Genomic DNA, 25,563 nt, shown 5'->3' on the forward strand with positions numbered 1-25,563 from the left:
TCTCTCACTGTGTTATCCATCAGTTTACACTTTAAGCTGCCCTACAAATGGACTGTCTCGTCTGTCATGTCTTGTACAGCTCCAAGTACACTGGCAACACTTAATAGTATAAATGCTATAGTGGATGATGTTAGTGCAGCTTAGAAAGTGACATGCATTGGGGTTGGAAATCTTTAACCATACACAAGTCCTTCTGTGTGTCTTTTAATTCAAAGCTGATTTTTTGGGTTGGAACAAACTGAAAATAGCAAGTGCCCCACTTCAGCTGTTCTTGTTCAACCGAAACTAGACTAGGCTGGTCGATTTCACTGTCCTTCTGAGGTGTTTTCACTCTCTGATTATTACCAGTTACATAGCACCAAGAATGTGCTGGGAGCTTGACAGCAAATGGTTTGTCCAGAAGAATGTACAGTCTCAGATCCCGATCCTGCCAGCTGTTAAACTCGTGAGGGAATTTGGGCCTGCATGAGTCATCCCATTAAACATTGTGGGATTCATTCACATGTACAGAGCCTTCCAGGTGCCTAAGTGCTTGTCTACATTTGAAATGACACAGCTGGAGCTGCACTGCTATAGCACTTCAGTGTAGACACTATCTACGCCAACAGCAGGGGTGCTCCTGTAGGCATAGGTCATCCACCTCCCCATGAGGCAGTAGCTAGGTCAACAGAAAAATTCTTTGTCAACTTAGTGCAGTCCACACTGGGGGTTAGACTGTTACAGCTGCGCCTCTCAGGGGTGTGGACTTTTCACACCCTGGTACACAAACGTAGCTACGCTGATGTAAGTTTTCAGGGTAGACCAAGCCTTAAGTGAGTGCAGATTTGGGCCCAATCCTGCAAAGGGATATAGCTGGGTGGATACTTATGCCCATTTGCAATCCCAATTAAACCAATGCAGTTCCACATAAGATGAAATTCAGGCTACGTCTACACTACAGCCTCTGTTGGCAAAACTTACGTTGCTCAGGGGTGTGAATATTCAACCTCCTTGAGCAACATAAGTTACACTGACATCAGCGTTTGCATGCATAGCGTTATGTCGACAGGAGAACTTCTCCCACCAGTGTAGCTTATGTCGCTCACAGAGGTGGGGTTTTTCATGCGAATGGGAGAGCTCTCGCCTGCTGGCATAGAGCATCTTCACCAGACGTGCTGCAGTTGTACTGGGACAGCTGCACCGCTGTACGGATAGACATGGCCTCAATGAAGACAAGTGCAAAGTACTTCACTTCGGAAGTTAAAATCAGATGCGTAACTACAAAATGGGGAATAACTGGCAAAGTGGTAAGACTGCTCTAAAGGATCTGGGAGTTAAAGTGGATCACAAATTGAATATGAGTCAACAATGTGATGCAGCTGCAAAAAAGGCTTATGTTCTGGGCAGCATTAACAGGAGTCTTGGATGTGAGATGGGAAGTAATTGTTCAGCTTTACTCAACAGGGGTGAGTTCTTTTTGCTGATACAGACTAACCCAGCTACCACTCTGAAACCTGTCAACAGTGGTGAGGCCTTTGCTGGAGTATAATGTGCAGCCTTGGCCGCCCCACTTTAGGAAAGACTTGGCCAAATTGGAGGGAGTCCAGAGCAGAGCAACAACAATGATCAAAGGTTTAGAAAACCTGACCTGTGAAGATTGATTAAAAAACTGGGCATGTTTACTCTTGAGAAGAGAAGACTGAGAGGGGATCCGATAACAGTCTGCACATATGTTAAGGACGGTTACAAAGAGGACAGCGATCAATTGTTCTCCATGTCCACAGAAGGTAGGACAAGAAGTAATCAGTTAAAGTTGCAGCAAGGGAACGTTAGGTTAGATATTAGGAAAAACTTTCTAACTATAAGGATAGTTAAGCACTGGAATGGGTTACCAAGAGAGGCTGTGGAATCCCCATCAGTGGAGGTTTTTAAGAACAGCTTAATAAAAATCTGTCAGGGGTTAAATATACCTGGGGGGCTCAACTAGGTGGCCTTTTCCAGCCCCACATTTCTGTGAATCTGTAACAGCACCCGGTACTATTGCCCTAGGTACTACCATGGTGCAGAGGATGTTCCAGCGGGTAGGACTTTCTGCACTTCCCTTCGGATGAAAGGAGCTAGGTATCAAAGCACCTTATGCAGGCGGGCAATGTTATTGTACCCCCTGTAAAAGGCTAGCAGGCTCTGGCCCTGTATGGGAATGTACAGCTCTTCCATTAAATCAGCCAAGGCTCGTATGGTAAAAGAGGCAGGATAAGTACTGCTGAGCCATAGTGACAAATAGGTCCAATTAGGTGGGACCTGGATATAAAGGCGGGTTAGAGGGTGTTCCTGGAGAGAGCCCCAACCATGCTTCTTCACTTGGCGCTGGTGTCATTGACGAAGCCCAATGGAAGTGAGGGATGGGGAACACACAGGGCGGAGGCGGGGCCTTGCGGAAAGGGGCGGGGCTAGGATGTTTGGTTTTGTGGGATTAGAAGGTTGGCACCCCTAAACCCCTGTCCTGGGGCAAGTGACCAGCCACTTGGCCAGTGATGGAGACAAGCCTGGACACAAGTGTCTGCTCCCTCTGCCCTTCCTCCACCCCCCCCCCCGCCTGCCTCCCTCCCTCCCTCATCCCCCCGCCCCAGGTCCCTTCCCCCGTCCTACCTCAACCCCCCCCCCACGCCCTTCCCCATTCCCTTTGCCCTTCCCCCCTTCGACTGCCCCCTTTCCCTTTGCCCTCCCGCCTCAACCGCCGCCCGCCCTTCCCCCACCCTGCCTGCCTCAACCCCTCCCCCGCAGCAGCCCTTCCTCCCCCCCTCATTTGCACCGCACCCTCTCCCTCGCCCTGCAGGCGCACGTGACTCTCCTCATTCAGCCCCGCCCCGCCCTGCTCCTTGAGGACAGGGCCCGGACGGTCACATGTCCCCTCCCGGATTCCGTCCTTCGCTGTTGTCGAAGGTCAGTGGGCGGAGCGGTGCTCGGCGTGTGGGCGGGGCGTCCCCCCCTCCCCACACTGCTGCGCGCGCGGTGATTGGCCGCCTGGGCGGCGGAGGGGCGGGGCCGGCTGCCGGGGTGTGAGGTGACTTGGCGCGCGCCCGGCGCGGCTTTTGGCGGGGCCGGTGGAGCAGCGAGCGGCGTCGGGGATGGGGGCGGCCGGGGCCACGGGGCTGGTGCTGCTGGGAGCGCTGCTGTGCGCCGCGAGAGGCGCCTCCGGGGCAGGTAGGGGCCGACTGGGACCCCCGCGGGGGGGGAGGACTGTGGGGACCCCCGCGGGGGGGGAGATGATCTGGGGGGGGACGGGGACCCCCGCGGGGGGGGAGATGATCTGGGGGGGACGACCCTGCGGTGGGAGGGGGGGGACGGGGACCCCCGCGGGGGGGGGAGATGATCTGGGGGGGGACTGGGACACCATGGTTGAAGCCCGTGGCAGACCCTGCGGTGGGAGGGGGGGGACGGGGACCCCCGCGGGGGGGGGAGATGATCGGGGGGGGGACTGGGACACCATGGTTGAAGCCCGTGGCAGACCCTGCGGTGGGAGGGGGGGGGACGGGGACCCCCGCGGGGGGGGAGATGATCGGGGGGGGGGACTGGGACACCATGGTTGAAGCCCGTGGCAGACCCTGCGGTGGGAGGGGGGGGACGGGGACCCCCGCGGGGGGGGAGATGATCTGGGGGGGGACTGGGACACCATGGTTGAAGCCCGTGGCAGACCCTGCGGTGGGAGGGGGGGTACGGGGACCCCCGCGGGGGGGGGAGATGATCGGGGGGGGGACTGGGACACCATGGTTGAAGCCCGTGGCAGACCCTGCGGTGGGAGGGGGGGGACGGGGACCCCCGCGGGGGGGGGAGATGATCGGGGGGGGGACTGGGACACCATGGTTGAAGCCCGTGGCAGACCCTGTGGTGGGAGGGGGGACCACCTGTAAGGGGGAGGGGAGATTGGGACCCCCTGGTGGGCGGCTCATGGGGGACCCTACAGCGGAAGGGGGGGGGGGAGACTGGGACCCAGAAGGGCAGGAGTGAGATCCAGAGGAAAGGGAGGCTTGTGGGGGGACTTCGCCGGGGTTGGGGGGGAAGCAGACTCGCGGGGTGGTTGTGGGTGAGGAGGAGGCCAGGACTCTGATGAGGGGGACCCCGCTGGTGAGGGGAGACTGGGACACCTCTGGGGGGAGCTCTTGTGGGTGGTGGCAGGTGTTGGAGGGGGAGGCTGGGAACAGAGGGACTGTGGTGAGGAAGTTGGGTATGAGGGGCAGACTAGCTTAAGGCAATTCCCCCACCCTTGCTAAAATAAGGTGGGAACTTCCTCAGTTGGAATACTGAAACCCTGAAGGAGTGGGAGCTTGTCTGGGGCACATGTGAACAGGGGGAGTCCCCCCTGGGGCATGGCACATATGGTCCTTGGGTGAGGGACCTGGCATCCTGGGGGAGGAGACTGGGGGAGCTGCAGCTGGGACTGTTGTGTGTGTCGAGGGCCTATCCCACTCTAGGGTGGGGGCCAGCCAGGAGATGGTATCTGGGACTGTTCCTTACTTTCACCCCAAGATAGGATGTGCCCAAACACAGGGAGATCTGGGATGGTTACCCTCTTTCCCTAGGGACATGTACCGCCATTTCCCATGATAAGAGGGTGGGGGTGGGATTAGGGGTGTGGCGGAGACTGCTGTCCCAGGATGGCATCTGAGCTGAGGGAGCATTGGGAAGCAGGTGTGCATGGTCTCCCCAGGGTGAGCTCTCCCCCTGCGGGTGGTCCGCAGAGTAAGGCTGTCAAGGAAATGGTGGGTGGGATGAGTGGGCTATGTGTAAGACCGTTCCACGCCCCCCCCAGAAGTGCTGTGAGCTGCCACTTCTCAGCCCATCATCTCCCCTCGGGAGCATGAGTGTACTTGTTGATGGAAACTCTCCCTTAAAATGTTAATCTATCATTAGCATTTTCTGTTTTTAATGGGAAGCTGGTTTGATGCTCTCTCATTTCTCTGTTTTGTTCATTTTGAAATAAAGCAAAAAATAGAGAGAAAACTAAGGAGGCTCCTTGTTGACAGTCTAGTTACTGTCAGAGCATGAGTTCATCAACTCAAAAGGTTTTTCAGTAGTAACTGATCTTCAGACTTTAAAACCCTGTAAATGTGTACATGGGACTTCAGTTGGTAATCTGCTAATGGAGCAATAATTCTGCCATTCTGACATGAATCTGATGAAGTGAGCTGTGGCTCACGAAAGCTGATGCTCAAATAAATTTGTTAGTCTCTAAGGTGCCACAAGTCCTCCTTTTCTTTTTGCGAATACAGACTAACACGGCTGTTACTCTGAAACCTGTAATTCTGCCATATGTATCTCTTAAGTGTTTATAATGTACCAGTAGTACCTAGGAATGCCTGTGTAGTGGCCATGTTAAAGATGTGCACTAGCGTGATGTTGGGCATGGCTAGAAATATGACTGTAAATGAGCCAGGCTTTGGCATTTCCTGCTGCTTTGTGACATTTCAGTTTCCCACCTCTTGTGCTGTTATCAAAGAAGTTTGCTGGATTTATTTACACAGAGCCACGGTTGTGCCTTAGGCCATAGTGGGTTTTAGAGAACAAATAAGACCCAGGACTCTAATTCAAGCCTAACACTGCACAGAGTGATGGGAAATGCTTTGTCCTTCAGGGATTGCTGGGTTGGCTTGCAGTTATGGTGTCTTGCCTATTTCACGCTTGTGTGGCTGTGGGATCTTTGGTCTGTGTGTGGTTTGTCTAAATCATAAATACATTTGGTACCTCATGAAAACTCAGAGGAGGCAAATATATGGGGGAGAGAAATGCATGGATAGCAATATAATGGCTTTGCTCTCACATTGCCCCACAGCAAAACTGCATCTTGTTTACGCAGCAGGATTAAAGGCAGAAAATTGTCTGCGTTTATCTCTCTCGCCCCCTTCCCCCCAAGCCTTCCATCCCCTAAGGCTTGGGACACAGTGTCCAACAAAGTAAACTAGAACAGCTGATGTTCTGGACTACATATGGGTCATTTGCATTCCTCCCTCCCCATGTTGTATGCATCTGTAGTGAGCTTGAATTCTTCTGTAAAGGACTAACACTAACCCTACACTTTAATACCTAGCACTGCTTTTCAAAATTAAGGTAATCTGTGGCTCGCATGTAGTATGTGACCGGCTAATGTTTGTGCTGCTGTATGTAAAGGTCTCATTTCCCATGAGATGCTTCGGAAATCAGAGTTAGGACACTAACACCTCTCCGTTTCGGCCCCTTCTCCTCCTCCTCCTGCCCTAGCAAAGCAGTAAGCTTTGGCTAGCATATATCCTCTCTCCTGCAGATTAATTTGTTCTCTTTCAGGTGCGTCAGAGTACAATGGCCTGGCGAGCAACTGGCGCTTCTAGGCAACCTGTCAGTAGTATCGAACTTTCCTAGCTCGTCTTCTGTAGTCACATGTCTCTCCCTTTGGTCAGTTTACATCTGATTTTTGATGCCAATGTCTTTCTGTGATGTGATTTGTCAAGTATTGGTCTTGCTGTAAACTTGTTCTTTTGCTATTGGGCTTTGTCTGTGCAGCTGTGTTTTTTTTGTTTTTTGTTTTTGTTTTTTTGCTTAAATAGAGGTCTCTGTACAGGCAACTTCTTTCCTTCCCTACTCTCCATCAAAACCGCATGCTGTAGCTAACATCTTAACGTCAAGAAGGCTTTGAGGGAGATTCCAATAAACCAGTCCATTCTGCAGAGTGCCCTTAACTATAGTGGGTTTCTGCAATGATATGGATTTTCCTGAGCTTTGTGTTTCCAGCTTCTTCTTTCCCAAGGAATGAGACCATGGGCCACAGTGTCTGATGTCAGCTAGGGTGCCAGCACTAGGCAAAGCCCTGGAAAAAATAGTTTAGTAGGATAATTCAGGCCACTATTTGGGCAGCTCGGTAGCTTGTTGCTCTGAGAACTAACTGTGTGGTGTGTCAGTGTAGTTACATCGTGGCTTCTTTTATTAGAACTTTAAAGGTTACAGAGTGAGTCTGGCTCAAAACAGAACCTTTAAATGGAGCTCAGTAACCTTCCATTTATAGCTTGGTTCTGTTAATGGGACTGGGATGAAAAAAATCATTAAAACTTGAAAGCAGCAAATATGGAAATGTCTGACAGGCTGGTTTGCTGGTCTGTAGTGATGAGTGTGTAGATGAGAGAAATGACTCGAAATTCTCAGATCTAACTCATTGATTCGCACAAAAAATTGTAAAAAACTATCGTGACTGCATTGAGAGGACATGGATTTAGCTGCTCTTACAAATTCCAGTAGTACATCTGGGCAAATGCTAACAAGTTTTTTTTTCTTTCTATTCAGTTCCTTTATGATTCTGTATGAGGAACTTTCCCTCTTTCTTTATTGAACAAAATTAAGCTCCAAACATTTTATAAGTATGTTAACTTTTTTTAAGAAGTATGGATACTGTATGGAGCCCCCTTGACAATGCCTGGTTGTCCAACCACACTTTATCTTTTCCCTCCTTTGTTGCTGTGAGAGACCCACACAAATAGGAAAATTAAGGGCTATCAATAAACAAAATGAGTGGAAGGGGAAGCAAATATTTTTCCTCTATAATCCCTTAATCATGTGTAATGATAGGTTTAAAAGAAAACAGATTTAGACAAATGAGATTTCTGTATGTTAATGGTGGCTCTTCTTAGAACTTTGCAGTGCCAAGAAATAATTTTTTGGCTATTCTTATTGGAAAGAACAATTGGTGGTCCCCTCCTAAAATCTGGGTCATGCTAATCCCACACAGAGGTATCTTGTGTGCATGCTTGGAACCTGCTGTTCTCTGCCAGATTCATGGGGAAGACTGAGGAATTCTGACTCCCGGGAGTTCTCTCACCTCTCACTTGGGTTACTCATTGGCACTCCCTGAGGTTCTATAAAACATTCCACTTGGCTTTGGGGGTGTGGAGGCTGTATCCAGAGCCTCCATCAGTAGCTGGAACATTCACATATCATTTCCTAGACTGTGGAACAAGCGTCAACCCTATAAGCAAAGGGGTTTTCAGTGCTGAAAAGACAATATTCTGCTCTGGGAGAGGATGGCTGCTAGGCTTAGCCAAAGGGCGATGGACAGTCAGCTACATGTGCCAGACTGTTATAATGCAGCAGCTCCTCCCTCAGCTCAGAGGGAGTGACTGTTTTTAGATGAAGGTGACTTTCATGTAGAGAACGTTATTTAGCATGTCATGTGTGGTTTTTTCCTGTGGGGCACAGCAGAGTTTGAACAGGCTGTAAAATGGCAGAGTCTCATACACTCGTGAGTTCTCCGTTGTCAGAGAATGTCCTGTCCTTTTGCTTGCTTGTTGCCCCTCCTAGTCCAGGGCCAATGGAAACCAAGCAGTTGACGTTGCTATTCCAGTGAGTTGATGCTTGTTGTACCTGTATGTCCTACAACAGCAGGAACTCTCATCAGCTCCAGGAAATGCCATATGCTCTCTTGGTGGCTGTCTTCTGTTCTAACTCATCCAGTTTGCCCCGGTTAGTGCTCGGAGGAGTTTTTGTTACTTCCATAAGCAATAGGGGCGATACTTGGTTACTGCAAGTACTGAAGGGTGTCACATGAGCAATGCAGACCTGCTGAGCTTCTAGCCTGTTTCAATTGTGAATGAGGGGCCCTGTAACTTAAAGAACAATAGTCGTGGAACCACTTATTTTGTTGAGCACTCTGTAGTCAACTTGGATGTGTAGCAGTAACCTTTATTTTAATGGCCCCCATTAAACCAGGCTGTAGTTAAAATGGGACAGGCTCTCACAGGAATGGTATTCGCTTCCTTGACTCTTCAAAATTAGGTAGTTAAGACTGTTTAATCACAGGCTTGTGATTCAAAGTCAAGCAGTCTTGCAAAATCAAGAGAGATTGCCAGTCACAACACACGAACGTACTTGCCCCTTGTGATCAGGCGAATAAAACCTTGCAAAGCTGTATAAATTACTCTCTACTTATTTAGTAGTAGAAGTGGATCCTCATTAGTTCCTCAGTGCTAGAAGTATGCAAAGCTTGGTGTGTAGAGAGAGTAATATCCTCTGATGCCTTTGTTATATATGCATCTTGTGGAGTCCTTTTGGGGAGGGTGGGGGGAATTCCATTGTACCCACATTCAGGCATCAAAAATGTAGAAGCAGCAAAAATTATTACAAAAATTGCATACAGAAATCATATTAGAAAGATCCCTCTCCCATATAGTCATATACACACACACTCTCTCCCCTCCCCTCCCCTTTCAGGAGTTTACTTGATTACGTAAAGGCTGAATGGCTGAATTGCGTTCCTGTAGGGAGGCCTGGCAGTACCACCGTTAGCATGCAGGAGAGTTGCGCAGTCTCAAGTGACTGTACAGGATGAATGTGTCATAAGTAACCCTAGGTTTTTGATCGATCTTCCTGAAAACCTCCTGACTCAACGCAGTCGTTTTAGCTGACATCACTCAGTATTTCTGCACTGTCCAAAAATGACTTCTCTAGAAATAGGGTATTTCCTGCAAAGCAACTGATAGACCTTGGCAGAGGTTGGGGGGGAAAGGGGAAGGAATATGTCTATTCTACAGTGGTGCTGCTGTAAGCACCGTAGTATAGACACTTCCTATGTTGACGGAAGGGGTCTTTTCGATCTGTAGTTAATCTGCTTCAGTGGACGAATTCTTCCATTAACCTCGCTGTGTCTACACCGGGTGTTAGGTCAACCTTGCCAATGTGCTCGGGGTGTGAAATTTTTCAGCGCCCTGAACAGCGTAGCCAGGTCCATCTAATGTTTTAATTTTAGACCAGGCCTTAAGCAATACTTGCCTCTGAACTGGAACAGTAGCTTCTGACTCCAAACAGTTAACTGATTGTCTGTAAGCCATTTTACAGCCAAATAATCTGGAGCGGTGCGGTATCTGGCAGGTCTGACTGCTGTGAGGCTATTGATTTACAGATCCATCTGTGCAGAGCTGTTTTTCCAGATCTTGGAAAGGGTGAAATAGGTGAATCCTCTGGACTTTGCTACCTTGAGCACAAAGGAAACAAGTAAGTTCAGGCTCCTACCCTCTAAGCACTCCTGGAGTCTATGTAGCCTTGACTTATGTAACCTTACAAAGTTGAGCTTGTCTGTGCTGAGTGAAAATTACTTCATTCTCTGTATCTTGAGTTAGCAAGTCAGTTTCGTGCCTGGGCTGGTGAATTTGCATGACTACTTTACAGAGCTGCTATTAACTCTCACGTTGTAACTGCCCTTTTTTTCTTAGCTGAAATATCTGAAACTGTCCACAATAGGGTGATTAAGAGCAAGTCTGCAAGAATTTCTGAAGCAGAACAGATCAGCTAGCACCGAGAAGGCTGGCAGATGTTGCAGTAATTGGAACGCTGAACAATACCACACAGTCACCGTGACTGGGGTGAAAGCCGGACTTTGGCCAATTCTAAAGTCTGGTCAACTGACTTTGGAATATGTGAAGGCAAGGGCAGAATTTGCACGTCTCACATGCTGGACATGGGGACATGTCTTTTTTTATAAAGCACAGAACTCTCTATACAAAAACTTGTTTGCTACATTATAAATGACTCACTTGCCTGTGTTAGTCACCCTTACTCTGTCTGACTGGGGGCTACTGGATCACTTGTGGACATGGGGTCAATTCCACCCTGGTATGACTAGGTGCAAATGCTGCTTAAGTCTGAGAGCAATATCTGCTTACACCAGGGCTGATTTTTAGCCCGTGGTGTGCTATTGATTGGTTCTAGTTTTAAAGGGGCTTGTGTCCAGCCCTCTTCCCTGAAAAAGGTATTTGCTATGATTCAGGATTCTTTTAGGGATAAAAAGTGGTGAGCAATGTGAATCCTTGGCTTTTGTCCTGACCCCAGATCCTTGAAAAGCTCACATTATGGAGTCTTTAAAAGGTTTTTTTTAGTGTGATAGATTAATACTCAAACGGTGGTCTGAGTTCATAGAACTCTCGCCCTTGTTCTAGCCTTGGTGAAGTCATTCAGTCTTCCTGCCTCGCTTTTCCCAATTGTAACGTAGGGATTAGCTAGTTTGTAGAGTGTTTAGAAGACTTAGCGTGACTGACCAAATTCTACATTAAATTCTTAATCTCATCTAACCTAGAGATGTTTGTTTTTTCTTTTTGATCCAAACATGCTTAAAACTGTGAATACCTGGAATAGCTTGATTAATGCCTGCTTTCCTGGTTATCAAAATAGAGAGTATCTTTTTAATGGCAAATTATGCTTGATGCATTCCCCTGGTTATTTGGGGCACTCGCCAAATCACCTTAAAGGGGATGGGAGGGATTTCAGCTATGTTTGAATTACCCATATGTATGCACATGAGTTTATCTCATGCCTTTGATCCATTTTCCTACCAATCTGTGGTTAATCAAGGGTTTGATCTCTTCTGCTGGCGCTGTGATCCTGCAGCCATCCTCACTTCCATAATAGTCATAACCCACAGGGCTGGGGCTTCTTTGTAGGATCAGCTAGGAGTAGAATCTGGACCGTGATAAGAGAAACCATATCACTGCACATATGCTGTAATAGTAAAAAGAAAATGTAAACAGACGGCTCAGATTAGGGTGTTTGTAGCCTTTCAAATGCAACATAATTCACTAGCCCCGGTACAAAATTTTCTTGCCCATTCTACACCAAAAGGCTAATGTAATAATACATCTCACTTGCCTGTCTGAATAATCACTCTCCAGGTGAGAAGAATTTTGGAAGTCACTTTATAAATCAGTTTTGCTAGCTCTAGTGTGGAAGCTGGCAGTGGCATGAGTAGGCTCTTGACTCAGTAAAAGAGACAGTGCCTCTCCTATGATCACCTGAAATCATTTGGGTTTTTTTCCTAATGGAAATGCTGCCACCCCCTACTAAAGCCATCCTGCTATGTAATAGGCTTGTGACACACTGGGTCTAAACTCTGCAGCACGGCTCCCTCACTTACGTTACATGCAGCAGCACATCGAAACATCTGTGACAGCTTCCAGTAAACTCCCAGAAACATGGGGTGGTTTTGTAACTGAATTAAATATGACAAAGATAATTCACGCAGTCCAGAGGATAGGGCATGGGACTGGAAGCAGGTGACTAGAGTCCTATTCCCAGCTGTGCTACTGAATTTGGCTAGTGATGTTCTCTCTCACCTCCCCCACCCAAAAAAACCTCCAAAACTCTGACGTCTCTTTCCCCATTTGCAAAACGGGGGTGATAATGTGCCTCCCACCTTCAAAGTGCCTTGAGCCTTATGAATGACAGGTGGCTGGAAGCTTTGGGAGGAAGAGTCTTGGCACCCAAGATGCTGATAATTTGGCGCTGGGGAAGGGACTGCCTCTTCCTCTTTACCTCCTGCTTCTGGGCTGGCACAGAGGGGGTCAAACTCTTAATTCCACTGTAACCTTCAGTGCTAGCCAACCAGTTCCTCTCAAAATATCCAGCACTGCATTTAACAGTGAGGGGTAAGCGCACGACTAACAGCAGAGTAGTTAACCGTGTTGTCATTAGGTTCCAGAGTCGGTGTCCTTGCCATCCCAATGGGATAGCTGTTGCCTCCCTCTTCTAGGTTCTCTGCATGCTTGGGCAGATAGCACTGCCTTGGTTTCTCTGTTCACATGTGGGGGATGTCCTTTACAGCTGTAAGGGCTAAAAACTTAGCTGCTTCTCTTAAAAATCAAAGCTCAGATTCTGTGGCTGGGGCGCATTCTGTTGCAAAAAAATATATACCTGGTCCTGCCGGCTCAGTTTCCAAACTATTTAAGAACTCCGACACGCTTCCAGGTTTCTTTCTCTTCCACCCCTATGGCAACACTTACTTACCTCCGTGCTCAACATTAAGTTGACAGGGGCTGGTAGCATTGCTATGTAGGGCAGATGGAGAGTCCTCACATTTGTGCTAGGGTGCGTAAACAGTGGCTGTTGTGTTGCATGCGCCACTCTGAGTAGTGTGTGTGAGCTCCCTGTTCGCTGCTGGTTGGGGGCTCTGGTTCGGTAGTAGTCTGTAAAATGCAGACGAGCAGAGCTGGTGGAAAGCATTGTTTTGGGTCGCTATATCTAACAGCGTGGCTGGCTATAGCGCACGTGGGGTCGGGGGGAGGTGTGCTTGTCTGAAGCAATAATGTGGTTCACCTTCTTAAAACAGCTAAAATCTGTGTGGCTGAATTCTCTCTTTGCACTAACGCTTTGCACTAATACCTCTCCAACTCGTAGCTGGCTTTATAAAGTCACCACTGTCTCAAAAGAAACTGACCGAGGACAGTGTGGAATTGCACTGCGAGGCTCTTGGCAATCCTATCCCTGAGATCCAATGGTGGTTTGAGGGAGATGAGTGGAACGAGACCTATGCTCAGCTCTGGGATGGCGCACGGCAGGACCGTGTCAAAATCAACGCCACCTATAACCTGCACTCTACCAGCTCCATCTACATCGCAAACCTCACTATCAACGACTCGGGCACATATGAGTGCCGGGCTAGCAACGACCCCGACCGCAACCACTTGTCGAAGAGCCCCAAAGTCAAGTGGATCCGTTCCCAGGCGAACGTTTTTGTCATCGAACGTGAGTGGCCGCACTGAGGCCTTGGCACTTGCTCAGACGCTGTGATGTCTTGAGTGTTTTGCCAGGTCTGTCCCCCGCACTTGTGTCCTATGACTTCCTGAAAACTCTCCTCACCCTCCCATCCTGGCTGTAGAACTGAGAGACTCCTACCCTCCTGTGATCCCCTTCACCGTCCGTGATTTGATCCACAGTGGCCCTGCTCAAAAAGGGTTGTGACTTCCCAACCAAAACACGGTCTGACCATCCTGTACCTTTCAGAGCCCAAAGAACTAGAATGTGCTGCTTGTCCTAAGATACCTCCGGTGTCCCAGTGCTGACTTGCAGAATTCAGTCTTGATTCTGCTGGTAGACTCTGCCTTAACCACCACTGACAAACCAGCCCTTCCCTACAGTTCCTTCCAACTTCTGCTCCTGTGACCAGTCTTGCTTTATGCTTTCTTCCTTGCTAGCAGTACGAGCTGTGGGCATCAAATTATTTTTTAGTTTCTGGTGATACAACCATTTTTGAAACGGCCGTATGTGTCTGTGTGACACTGATAGTGTGACTGTAGTTATCTGTACTGTGGAAGTGACCAAACTTTCTCTCACTTAGAGTTAAAAGTCCAATTTTTGAGCTAGAAGAGATCTTTTCCCTCTCAGTAGCTGAAACTTGGACTAACGCATGGAAATCAAATTTAACCTCACTACTGGATAAATGATGGTATCTTGGCTCTTGAAATCATTGGAACTAAATGGTTGTAGCATTCACTGTGTATGTTCTAGGTGATGCTAATGTTCTAGTTAATGCAAAGAAATCCAGTGGAAGACAATACTGCTGGAGTAGTTCTTAGCTTTTTTTTTTTTTTACCATCCTTAGTGCTTTTCAGCCCTGTGTGAAATGTTCCTTCAGAGAGGGGTGGGGTGGGAGAGTAGAAGACCTCATGTTTTATATTGGCTGCTTAATAGTTTCCATTGATTGAACTGGTTTCCCAGAGACTCTTTCCTCTCCCTATGAATAGAATTTTTCCTCTAGTGATCACTTAGCTGTGTGACAACAGGTTAGATCAACTTTCTTGTCAGACTTCGGAGAGTCAGGATCTGATTCTCCTGTTAAACTTGTGTAAATCCACACAAATCAATGAAGCTACACTGATTTCAGATGTGCAGGCTGGATTCCAGTCTCACAGACTTGCATTGTGTTTCCATCCAAAAAAGGGACTGGACTGTGATCCTCTCTGTTCTATCACCAGGTGAAATTAAATCTCTTAAACGCTGACAGATTCCGGTATGAAAAAATGGAGTTAATGATAACACTGCTTATAGAACTGTGCCCTTGTAATTGCTCAAATATGCAATGAAAAACTGTGATGGACTATTAAAAACAACTACTCCTGAGAGCACAGGTGCTCCAAACTGTCTAGAGATGGTTTGGAGAGTGATTCTGCCTTGTTCTGCTAAGGGGTGCGAGGAGAACATAGTTGCCTTTTTGCCAAATGTGATCAAGACTTGGTTGTCTGACTCCTCCTGCACCCTCCCTTGCTGTTGCCATTTATCAGTTACTTATAAGTTGTGGGGGTAAGTGAAAAGCTGGGATGGAGACAGTGAGTGATACAGATGTTTTGTTTTAAAGGTCCTAAGGCAGGGGAAACGGCTGCTGAAATTTATAAATGCCACATGGTAACTTAGGTTTGTTATGAATGCAGATCCCACTGTAGAAACCTCTCCAAATGTGACTTCTGGCTTGGATGTTGTGATTTCCTGTAACATGACCAACCCTCAGTCTCTGATCATGGGCCGTATGTGGAAGAAAGGAGACAAGATCTTGACATCAGATAAGGAAACGTCTGGATATACCTTCTACAAGTAGGTGTCTGAGGGCGTGGGGGAGGGGCAGAAGGAATATTGTTCTTGCTCTGGTCTGTCCCAAGAAAAGTTATATCTAAGGCAGCTGATACTTCAGGTCAGCCAGACCCAAATGGCAATGTTGTGGAACTAACTATGAACATAGGACAGGTACTTCAGAGAAGGATCCAACCTTGGGGACAATAACAGAATAGGACTATCAGGACTAAGATTCATTGAGGCTCAGGACCCCCTTGTTTGCAGAAAACTTGACCATACTCATGCTATCAAAAAGCCTGCCTTCTAAAGCACTGAGCAGGGAAATTTACTTCTTTTCCCCAACCCCATTACACCCAAGCTCCCTGCCAGTGTGCTCCAGAGAGGAAATTCCTTCCCACTTCTAAACTATAGCAGTACAAGATGTAACATGGCCTCAGGCTATTTACATATCTGGCCTCTCTGACTTTGCATCCCTCCTGAACACGCAGTGGGATGGACTGTCTGGTGATAAAAAACTCTGGAGTTCATGCAACAATTCAAAGGATTGCTGCTGGATTTCCTGGCCTGAAGTGGCAATCGTGAGTGCAGTCGGGGGTGCTCAGATACAGCCCTGGAGTCCTAAAACTTATCCTGAAGGCCAGGAAGTCCTCTGCAGGACTGGGAAAGTTCGGGTGGGATTTTAGTGTTCCAACATTGTATAGAGGTGCTGTGTGTGTCGGGGCCTGAGAGATGAGGTTCTGGTCCCAACTTGGCAACTGTCACATCTCGAACCAATGGAGAGACTGGGACTTGCCCAGTAGGCGAAAGGCATATTTAAAAGTATGTATTCCAGTGCCCTCAATTCGTTCCTTCTGACTTGTCTGCCTTGTTGACTTTGGGCAGAACCGCGACAGCTAGGTTTCTTGTGATAAGCTTTGGGAAATAGCTTTGATGAAAATCAAGTGTTCGAAGGCACTCAGACAAACCAAGCCAGCATTCCCACTCTCTGGACAGGAAGTGAACGGTCCCGCTGCTGGAGAGGGCCACATGTGGTGCAGGAGACTCCAGGATATGTTTTGTTTGTCTGCACTTGAGTCGGGAAAGATTTTCTTGCGCAGTCCTCCTCTGGTATGCTTCCAGGGTCCTGTCCACTGTCCCCAGAGAGCTGCCCTGCTAGTTACAACGGACCGGGAACTGGAATACCAGCCCCATTGTAACGAGGCTACAAGCTTTCCAGTCTCGTTACCATCAGCCACTGCTGGCACTGGCCCAGCCAGCCAGAGAGGCATCATGTCCTTTTGTACGGCAGAGCTGACGTGCTTCTCTCCCCATAGCAACAGGGAGCTGAACAAGGATTAAAGTATTTCTAACCCAGCCTCCCTCATGTGACCTCAATTCCTTAGCTTGAGTGGCTTTTGGAAGGGGGAAAGCTCCGAGTGCAGCAGAACTAACAAACCGCCCATTGTCTCTGTGCAATAACAGCACTAAAATTCAGCCCCCCGCATTGGGCATCACCACAGTGCAGAATCAAGCGTTTGTTGTGAAGCAGCTGTAATCCATCAAATCCTGTCGCTGCAAACCCCCCAAGACACAAACGGCAGGTTCTGGATTCGGGCGGGATTATTCTGCCCTGATCTGATTTTCTTACTTTTGAAATCCGCTGCATTGCCCCACGTGCAGTCCTGGCTTGGTGGGCATTTCTGAACGGGAACTGAGCAGCCACTTCCCAGTAACTTTCTTTTAAACCCATTGTGCTGCCTCTTTAGCGGTCTGATTTGCAGAGTGGTCACAGGATTGATGTGTCACATGAGAGGTGGGACAGTGTATCTGGAGTCTTGCTAACTTGGTTATTCACTTTTTTTTTTGTGGTTGCACGTCTTGTGATAGCTTTGTGCCACTGAGTTCATTTTAAGTTAGCCTCTGAGTCCTTTGCTGCTTGAAAGAAAGAGGAGCATGCTGGAGATAGTTTACACTGAATACAACCTCACTTCTGGTGCTTCAGAACTTTGGTTTTGCTGACTAGTTTTGTCCTGTTATTCACAGCTCCACATTAACTGCAGAGTAAAGAAAACTCAGTCTGATTGTAGTGTAGACACATCCTAGGCAATTAGACACCCCAGGCTGAGCTAGCTGACTCAGGCTTGCACGGCTCAGGCTAAGGGGCTAGGATCACCTCGCAATTTTTGAGATCCTGGGTTCCAACGCAAGCCCAAATGTCTACACCATAATCAAAGAGCCTCTCATCCCGAGCCCCATGAGTCTGAGTCAGCTGGCACAGGCCAGCCGTGAGTGTCTAACAGCAGTGTAGACATGCCCTTGGTGGGTGAACGGGGCATAGATAGGAAGGAGTGGATGGTGGGTTTACAGGTTCATCTGTCTGGGTAGGAACTTAAAACCAAGCAGTCTGGCCTGGGTGGACAATTCTGTGAGTTGACAGACCTTAGGCCCAGTACAGGTTAAGGGCATGGGGGAGCAGGGGAGGGAAGGCTTGTACGGGGGCTTCCGCTAAACATATGGATGGGCTTAAATACTTTTTAGCTCCAATTCAAGTGCCTAAGCAGAAAAGTCAGCCTATGTCTCTTGCCCATAGGTAAAAGGTCAGCCCTGCTGCCTACAGCCTGGAGTTGGCTGTTTCTTTCCAGCCTCTGAACTAATGACAGGATGGTCTCCCTGCTCCTGGTAGTGTGACAGGCCATGACATCCCCTAAATCTCCCTGCTTATGTCCCTTTCTTCTTACAGAATAGGGGAGGTGAATGCAGACAGCTCAGGGGTGTACGAGTGTGTCTTCGAAACAAACCCCCCTGTGAGTAGGACTGTGTACGTGACAGGTAACTATTTTAGTATCTCCTCTTGGGTAAGGGGAGTGGGCAGATGTGCTCTCTCAGCTCTGGCAATTTACAGCTGCTTCTGGTAGTAAATGGGGAAGGAATGGGATAGATTCCTATTAGGCAGCTTCTTCTAGAGTTAGTATCAAGCAGCTTGTAAACGGAACAGTGGCTGCCTGGGGAAGCAGAACCAAAGGTGCATCAACCCTCTGCCTTTCTGAACAAAGGGAATGATCCCCATGGATATATGAACAGGGGATGAAGAGATCTAATAGCTGACCAGGTGGTCTTGAGCCATGAATCTCTCATCGCCTGCTTGGGAAGCACCTTCAAAGCTCAGCCTTCTGAGAGAAGAGCTGGGGGATGGGAGGCAGAGGCCTGTTTCTCAGACTGACGTACAAGCCTATGGCTACTTTGCCCAGGATGCTGGCTCACTGGCCTACAGCACTCGCAGCCCACGCAGGCTGGCCAAATCCCTCTTGTCTGAGCTGCCTTTCTCTGCAGTTAAGCCACACGTGACGGCCTACAAGAAATCCGAGCATGGGAACGAGGGGGACACTGGTATTCTGATCTGCAAGTGTAACTCATATCCTCCTGTTAGTCAGTGGACCTGGTACAAGATCAAAGACGGTGTGAATGAGGTGAGCATCTTGGGGGACCTCTCTTCCTGGAGGAGTGGTGGGGAGGGGGGATAGCTTATCTCTCACCTGGAGCTGTAATCCTCAGGTAGGCAGCTCCAGAGGCGCCTCAGTGAGCGAGGCGGGTCTGGGTGGGGTGGAATAGCTAGTAGTACAGTCATGAGAGGCTGCCCCTGATCGTTGGCTTCCTCCCCCTGCTTCCAGCCCGTCATCAATGGCACAGAGCAGTTCATCATCAAGTCCAGCGGGAACAAGACAGAGCTGCGCGTTGCTAACCTGGACATCGAGAAGGACCCGGGCGAGTATCTCTGCAACGCCACCAACGAGTTGGGCACCGATGGCGCCGTCGTGGGCCTGCGGGTTCGTAGCCGCCTGGCAGCGCTGTGGCCCTTCCTGGGCATTGTGGCCGAGGTGCTGGTTCTTGTCACCATCATCTTCATCTATGAGAAAAGGAGAAAGCCGGATGAGGTTCTTGATGGTAAGGTGCACCTGGGGTCATTGGACTCTGGGGTTTAGGGGTCGTGTCTATCCCAGGAACTCTGCAGCATATGGGTGTAACCGTTCTGATTAGGGTGGGGATGAAAGTGTCTTGATTTCAGAGGGGGCTTCCCCACTTGCAGAGATGCTTCTGGAGGGGTTTCTGATCAGATGTTAAGGGGGAAAACTGCTCTGCTCAGTGCCTCCTGCCCCAGCCAGGGATAGATACGGCCTCTGATTGGAGGTGTTGGCTAAACTCATCCCTGATCATAGCCAGAAGGCTGAGATCCTCCTCATCTGTTCCTAGCACAGTGATGTCATGTCATAGTAGCCAATCACATTGCAGAGAATAAATTACTCAGCTACTTGTATTGTGGATCATCTGTTTGGAAACCCTTGAGCAGACGTTACCAAGAACTTCTGAAGGGGGGATTATAAATTCCTAAAAACTAGCTGCAGACCAGTCAGTTCTGGCTCTGTAAAAAGATGCCTCAAACTCTGGCCCTCTGATGAAGGGAATTGCAAGAAGCTTATCGTGAGCCAGCGCAAAGGCTTGGCCTGGAAGGTTATGTGATGATGGGTTTCTGGGATGGCGGAGAACATGGCTGTGAGCAATGTCCCTGCTGGCATTATCTTTCCGCTCTCTTCCCTCCTCTGCTGCTGGGTGGGACCTCACATGGTAAGTGGAAGAGACAGCTCCAGCTGTCCCTCTGCATCCGTCCTCTCACCAGCTGCGTGTAATTGCAGTACCCTGAGCCTTACTGCTGGGCAGCACGTGGGGGAAGTGTGGACCATGGAAATGATGGCACGCAGCCCTCTCCTGTTAGAGGGTGGCAGATTCCAATGAACTGGTGAAAGGTCTGAGCAAGTCAGGTGACACCAGAGATGTCTTTCCCTAGTTACAGTGCTGTTGATGTAGCCAGAGCACGGTGTTTGGCAGAATGTTTATAGGGCAGGGGCACAGTACCTCCGATGCTCCCCCCACTTCCGTGAAAGTCTCCTATTTAATTTAATGCAATCTTCGCTTGCTGTCAGGGTCTGTGAATGTCAGTGCTTGGGCTCTGGGACATGCGGCTGGATCAACAGGGCTGCAGTATTTGAGGCAGGAAACAGGTGTAATTGTGGCTCTGCTGCTGACTTAGGCAAGTCGCACCAGCTCTGTGCCAGAGACGAATAATACCTCTTGGGAGTGGCTGGGGATTGGTTTTTTTTAATGCCCAGCACACTGAAGTTGTGAAGGCTGCTTACGCTCCAGCCTTGACTGTTGGTTGGTAAACAGCTGCCCAGCCATTGCTTCACGGATCCCCAGCAGTGTGGCCTTCAGATCCACCTCAGTCACTGTGGTACAAGAATTCCCCTGGGTTGGGGGAGGAGTTTAGTTGTCGTCGGCAGTTATTGGTCCTCAGGGATCCCATAAAGGGACATCCCTGGGACAGCCAAGCCCACTACTTGCCAAAAAACAGGTGACCACCTCGGAAGGATACAGCTCTTGCTGCTTCTGGCCCTTAAATTCACATCCCTATACCCTGGTGAAGTGACAGCTATATTGCCTGTTGGGAGGCTCAGGATGGGATGGCATCTTACCTGTAATCATGCTGCAGCCTCTAGAGAATGGCCTGTTCAGAATGCTGGCTCTTAAGGATCAGGGATCGGTGGCTGGGTGGAGTGTACAGGACGTGATGTTTGGCTAAAGGCTGCATCCTGACCTTTCTTTTTTCTTCTTACCATGCGATCCTGGGCCTGAAGATGATGATGGAGGGTCTGCACCACTGTGAGTACCAACTCTCTTCTTATATGACATGCTGGCACGGATGCAGTGGTGTGCTTTGCATACTTGTGGGCATGAACAAACTGGCTCGTTGCCCTAGTGAAGTGGTTCTCAACCAAGGGTACACATACCCCAGGCGGTACGCAGAGGTTGTCCACTCATCTAGCTATTTGCCTAGTTTTACAACAGGCTGCATAAAAACCACTCGCAAAGTCGGGACAAATTAAAATTTCATACAGACAATGACTTGTTCATACTGTTCTGTATACCGTACACTGAAATGTAAGTATAGTATTTATATTCCAGTGGATTTATTTCATAATTATATGGTAGAAATGAGAAAGTCAGTCATTGTTCAGTACTAGTGTGCTGTAACACTTTTTTGTGTCTGATTTTATAAGCAAGTAGCTCTTAAGTGAGATGAAACCAAGGTGTAAGCAAGACAAATGAGACCCCCTGAAAGGGGTACAGTTGTTTGGAAAGGTTGAGAGCCACTGCCCTAGTGAGCCAACAGGCTACCAGAAACGCCTTCCAATTGCTTGTCATCAGTGTGGTCTTTATTCACGGTGTTCAGTTGGGAACAGTAACTTAGCAGACTTCTTTCATGTTCAGATGGCTCATAACTGTATCCTGCTGTGTCCTGGATGCCTGTCTTTTTACATCTGTCCACTTTAGATCCGTGCTTCATCAGTGGGGAGGGAGTTGGCTCTTAGCTCTCTACGCAGCCAGGCAGTTTCTTCTTTGTTGTGCTAAGAAGTCCTGGCTCTCCTCTCACTGCCTTCTCTCCCACTTTGCCTAGGAAAAGCAACGCCCCAAACCATAAGGACAAGAACGTCCGCCAGAGAAACGCTAACTAGGTCAGGTGAGGCATCTCAGCAACAACCTCAACCCTCAGCTGGCTGCACTTTGCAGAACGCGGTGTGGCTTGCTCTCCCAACCAGTGCTGAGGCATTGCCTCTGGCCCCCAATGCCGCCGGCTGAACTCCTCTTGCTGGAAGCATAGGCTGCTCCAGCCCTGGGTAACGGATTGTGGGGTCTGGCACCACTCATTGGGAGCTAGTGGATGCAGAGGGGCAGCAGCAGCCAAAGCCCCTGACTGAGGGAGGAAATGGGAAACAGTGGGTACTTCCAGCTTCGCAGGGGTCCATGTGCTGGTGATCCGGAGCCATTGTATCAAAGGGACACTGGTTAAAAAAAAAAAACAAAAAACCCTTGCCCCTCAATGAATAGCCAAAATCATTAACACTGGGGAAAGGCTCCTGACTTTAGCTCCTTTGCCCAACTGCAGGGCCTCAGGCACTGGTGCGCCTTGCTCTTTCCTGTTCTCTGCCTGTGACATGTCATAGTCTAGTGCCTGGTGGGCTGTAATACTTGGGTCTCATTTTGGTTGTTGGGTTTAGTGTGCACCAGGTGCTGGGCGGCATTGGTGGCCTGTGATTCACAGGCGGTCAGACTAGATGATCTGGTGGTCCCTTCTGGCCTTAAACGGACTCTAACAATCGCCTGTTGTAACAACGCCTGTGCTAGGCACAGTGGCAGAATAACGCAGTCACTGCCCCGAGGAATCGAAGTAGACAAAAGATGGGAGAAAGGATGATCCTCTGTGCCTTCGCTCCCTCTCCAAGATATAGAGACTTAGGCCTTGTCTACACTATGTTGCTGACAAAACAGTGGAGGTGTATACCCAACAAAGCTACTTTTGGCTGTAAAACTCCGCTGTTTTGCCAACAAAATGAAACCACCTCAGCGAGAGGCATAAAGCCTTTTGCCGCGAATTTAAATCGACAAAGCGTCAGCGTAGACAGTGCTGTTTGTTTTGTCCACAGAACTGGCCTTGCCAGGATCCCACAATGCCTGCACTGACCGCTCTGCTCACTGTTTTGATCCCTGCAGGCATGCGCCCCTCCCCTTTCAAAGCTCCTGGGAAGCTGAGCCTGCTGTTCTGCTTGGGGAACAAATTGCAAATCATTAGTGTGGAATGCTCCTGGTCTGCCTTGCACTAGGAACACGGCAGCAGGCAGCCTGCTGCTGCAAGGGGTGTGGGGGGGGGAGGAGGAGGACAGACTGCTGCGCTGATTTGCCATCCCTCAGCACCGACAGCTCACTGAGCTCCTCAGGATGCTGCTCCCAGCGGGAATCACAGAACCATAGGCAGGCAGAGTGGGCTGCTTTGGGAGAGCCTGCTATGCCGAGCAGAGCCAGGGGCTCACGTGTGTGTGTGAGGTGGGGGGGGGGCATTTCCCCCCTGCCTCAGCATAAGACAGTCAGCCTGCTGTCTCCCCTGCCACACCACTGTCCTCTCCCACCACACACTTCAGTTGAAAAAGCGGCTGACAATCTACTAGGATGCCCTGGCACGAAGGGATTGAGAAACCTGCATCATGTGACGCTGCCCCTGCCCCATGAGGCATTGCAAACCCTTCCCAAAGCACCCTGGAGCCAGTCGCACAGTGGGATCGCTACCCACAGGGCACTGCTTTCTGTCTTGTTGCAAGAGCTGCTTGTGTGGACGCCCTCTGCTGACACAAGGAGCTAGTGTGAACACGCCACCGTGACTTTAATTAAAGTGCCATAACTTTTGCCGACATAACTTTGTAGTGTAGACAAGGCCTTAGGGTGTTTCTGCGCCACGGCTTGGGGGTGCTTCCCAGTGCAAGTGAACCACCATGCGAGCCCATTTTGAACTCGCACGCTAACAATAGCAGCGTGGCTGCAGCAGCCCACACTAGCCACATCAGTATAGAACCAGGGGGGGTTGTATTCCGTTGATTAGCTCGTGCCACTCCGGCCACACTGTTTCTAGCCCACTGGCTCGAGCACCGCTAGTGAGTGTCTGTTTACCCACACTGGAAAGCAGCCTCCCCGCTGCTGTGTAGACGGATCCTAAGTGATTTGCCTGACACCGCGCACACAGAGTGACAGAACTGGACGTCGAGCCTTGATCTCCTGAGTCCCAGTCCAGTGCCTTCCCCGCAAGGCCATCTTCTCTCTGGCTGTACTAGTTAAACCATTGTACTGTCTATGAGTGCAGCACCCCCCGCAGCTGTCTGAAATAACACTGCCTGGGTTGGGGACATCCCAGCAATGGCTAACTGGCTTCTCTCTCTCTCTCTCTCTCCTGTCAGGTGACATGTAGCTGAGAAGATCACCTGGATGTTTTGTTTTGCAAAGTAACACTAAGAATATCCTAGGGCGTCCTTGCAATTCAGTTACTTCACTTTTTAAAGCAACAAACTTAAGTTGTAGCTTCTAAAATACACACTTTTTTTAAAAAAGAGCAGTGGGAGGGTTTTTCTACCTGTGAACATTAGCCCCTTTGTTGCTGGTGGTCTTTGGTCACTGGCGGTCTTTTTTTGTCCTAGATCTCAGTGTTGGTGCAGGGAGGGCGAGGTGGGAGTGTGACTTGTGTGGTGTCTTGCTGACTTTATGCAGTGTGTAAAATTAATCTGGAGAGAAGGTGGTGTGGACGGGAGGGATTGGAGTGTGTCTGCAGACACTGCGCTTCCCCTGAGTCAAAGTGCATCTGTCCACCTTCCCTGATTTCTGGTCGGAGGCCCTGCAGTGAGCTAAAGAGAGAACTGACATCTCCATGTAGGTGAGCGTGAACCTTGGATGCAGTCCGCATGCTGTGTCTTCCCAGGAGCCCTGTCATCCTGCCCTGCTTTGTGCATGTCAGGGAGAAACTGTTTCAATGACCTTTCAGAGGAGACCTGATCCAACCCAAAGGGGTGGGAAGCCAGTTATGCACCAGCTATAAGAGATACTTTACAGAGCTAGGATTGGGTGTTGTATGTGCTCCCACTCAGGAGCACCTCTCTGTGGCACCAAAGGGGGTGTCTGGCTCCTGGGAAATCCTCTGATATTTGCAGGAACTTCCCTCCCCCTTTCCTGCAATTGATCAATGCCATAGCTATTCTCACAGGCTTCCTGTCCCATTGTCTCTCAGCAGGGCTGCTTTATTTACCCTCTTAAACAACAAAGACAACTTAGGGGGTAGCTTTTAAAGCTGGAAACTGAGCAAATGTGACTAGTTAACTTATTTCACACTGTTTTGTTAGTCTCTTTTTAAATGTCTTTACGCTGCGGGGGGCGGGGGGGGGGCATCTGAATCTTGGAGTGATTGCAGGGTTCATGTTCAGATCTGCCAGGGAGCAGATTCACTGCATGTTTCCTTGTGCTCGAGTCATCTCAGTGTTTCTCTGTGACTAGGCGCCTGCGAGCGGACGAACGCACCACACAGTCTGTATTCATCACGTATGTTGTTGGGTTAGCATTGAAATATTCCGTCTGTTATCAAACTTCACAAATAAAGATAATTCCTTTTTCTGTTCCCACTTGTGTGGATTCTGATTCCTGCGTTCAGCTCCTGGAAGGCCAGCAGCAATCAGGGCAGGGCAACTCTGCTCTGCAGTGTAATGCACCTTCGGCCTCCATCACTGGCTCCTCTCAGCAGAGATTGCTGTGGTTGGAGACATGGGGTCAGACCTTGACTTCAGGCTGGTTGGACTTGATTCTCCAAATGCTTATGGCTTGCATTGCATAATCATG

The 25,563-nt window shown here is 49.2% G+C and overlaps 1 protein-coding gene across 1 annotated transcript; it reads left to right on the forward strand.

Moving 5' to 3' along the window:
* Positions 1-3,107: 3,107 nt before the first annotated feature.
* BSG (basigin (Ok blood group)) lies at positions 3,108-25,345 on the forward strand (the record flags this gene model as incomplete). The annotated part of the gene is made up of 9 exons (XM_084614911.1): positions 3,108-3,183; positions 13,159-13,506; positions 15,189-15,348; positions 18,047-18,135; positions 18,637-18,773; positions 18,975-19,248; positions 20,994-21,018; positions 21,815-21,877; positions 24,141-25,345. The coding sequence occupies 8 exons, from the start codon at positions 3,108-3,110 to the stop codon at positions 21,870-21,872; spliced, it is 1,167 nt and encodes a 388-aa protein (XP_084471037.1). The 3' UTR covers positions 21,873-21,877; positions 24,141-25,345.
* Positions 25,346-25,563: the final 218 nt, after the last annotated feature.

Source organism: Lepidochelys olivacea, assembly GCF_965140295.1.
Source record: "Lepidochelys olivacea isolate rLepOli2 genome assembly, chromosome: 25".
Classification (NCBI taxonomy): Eukaryota; Metazoa; Chordata; order Testudines; family Cheloniidae; genus Lepidochelys; species Lepidochelys olivacea.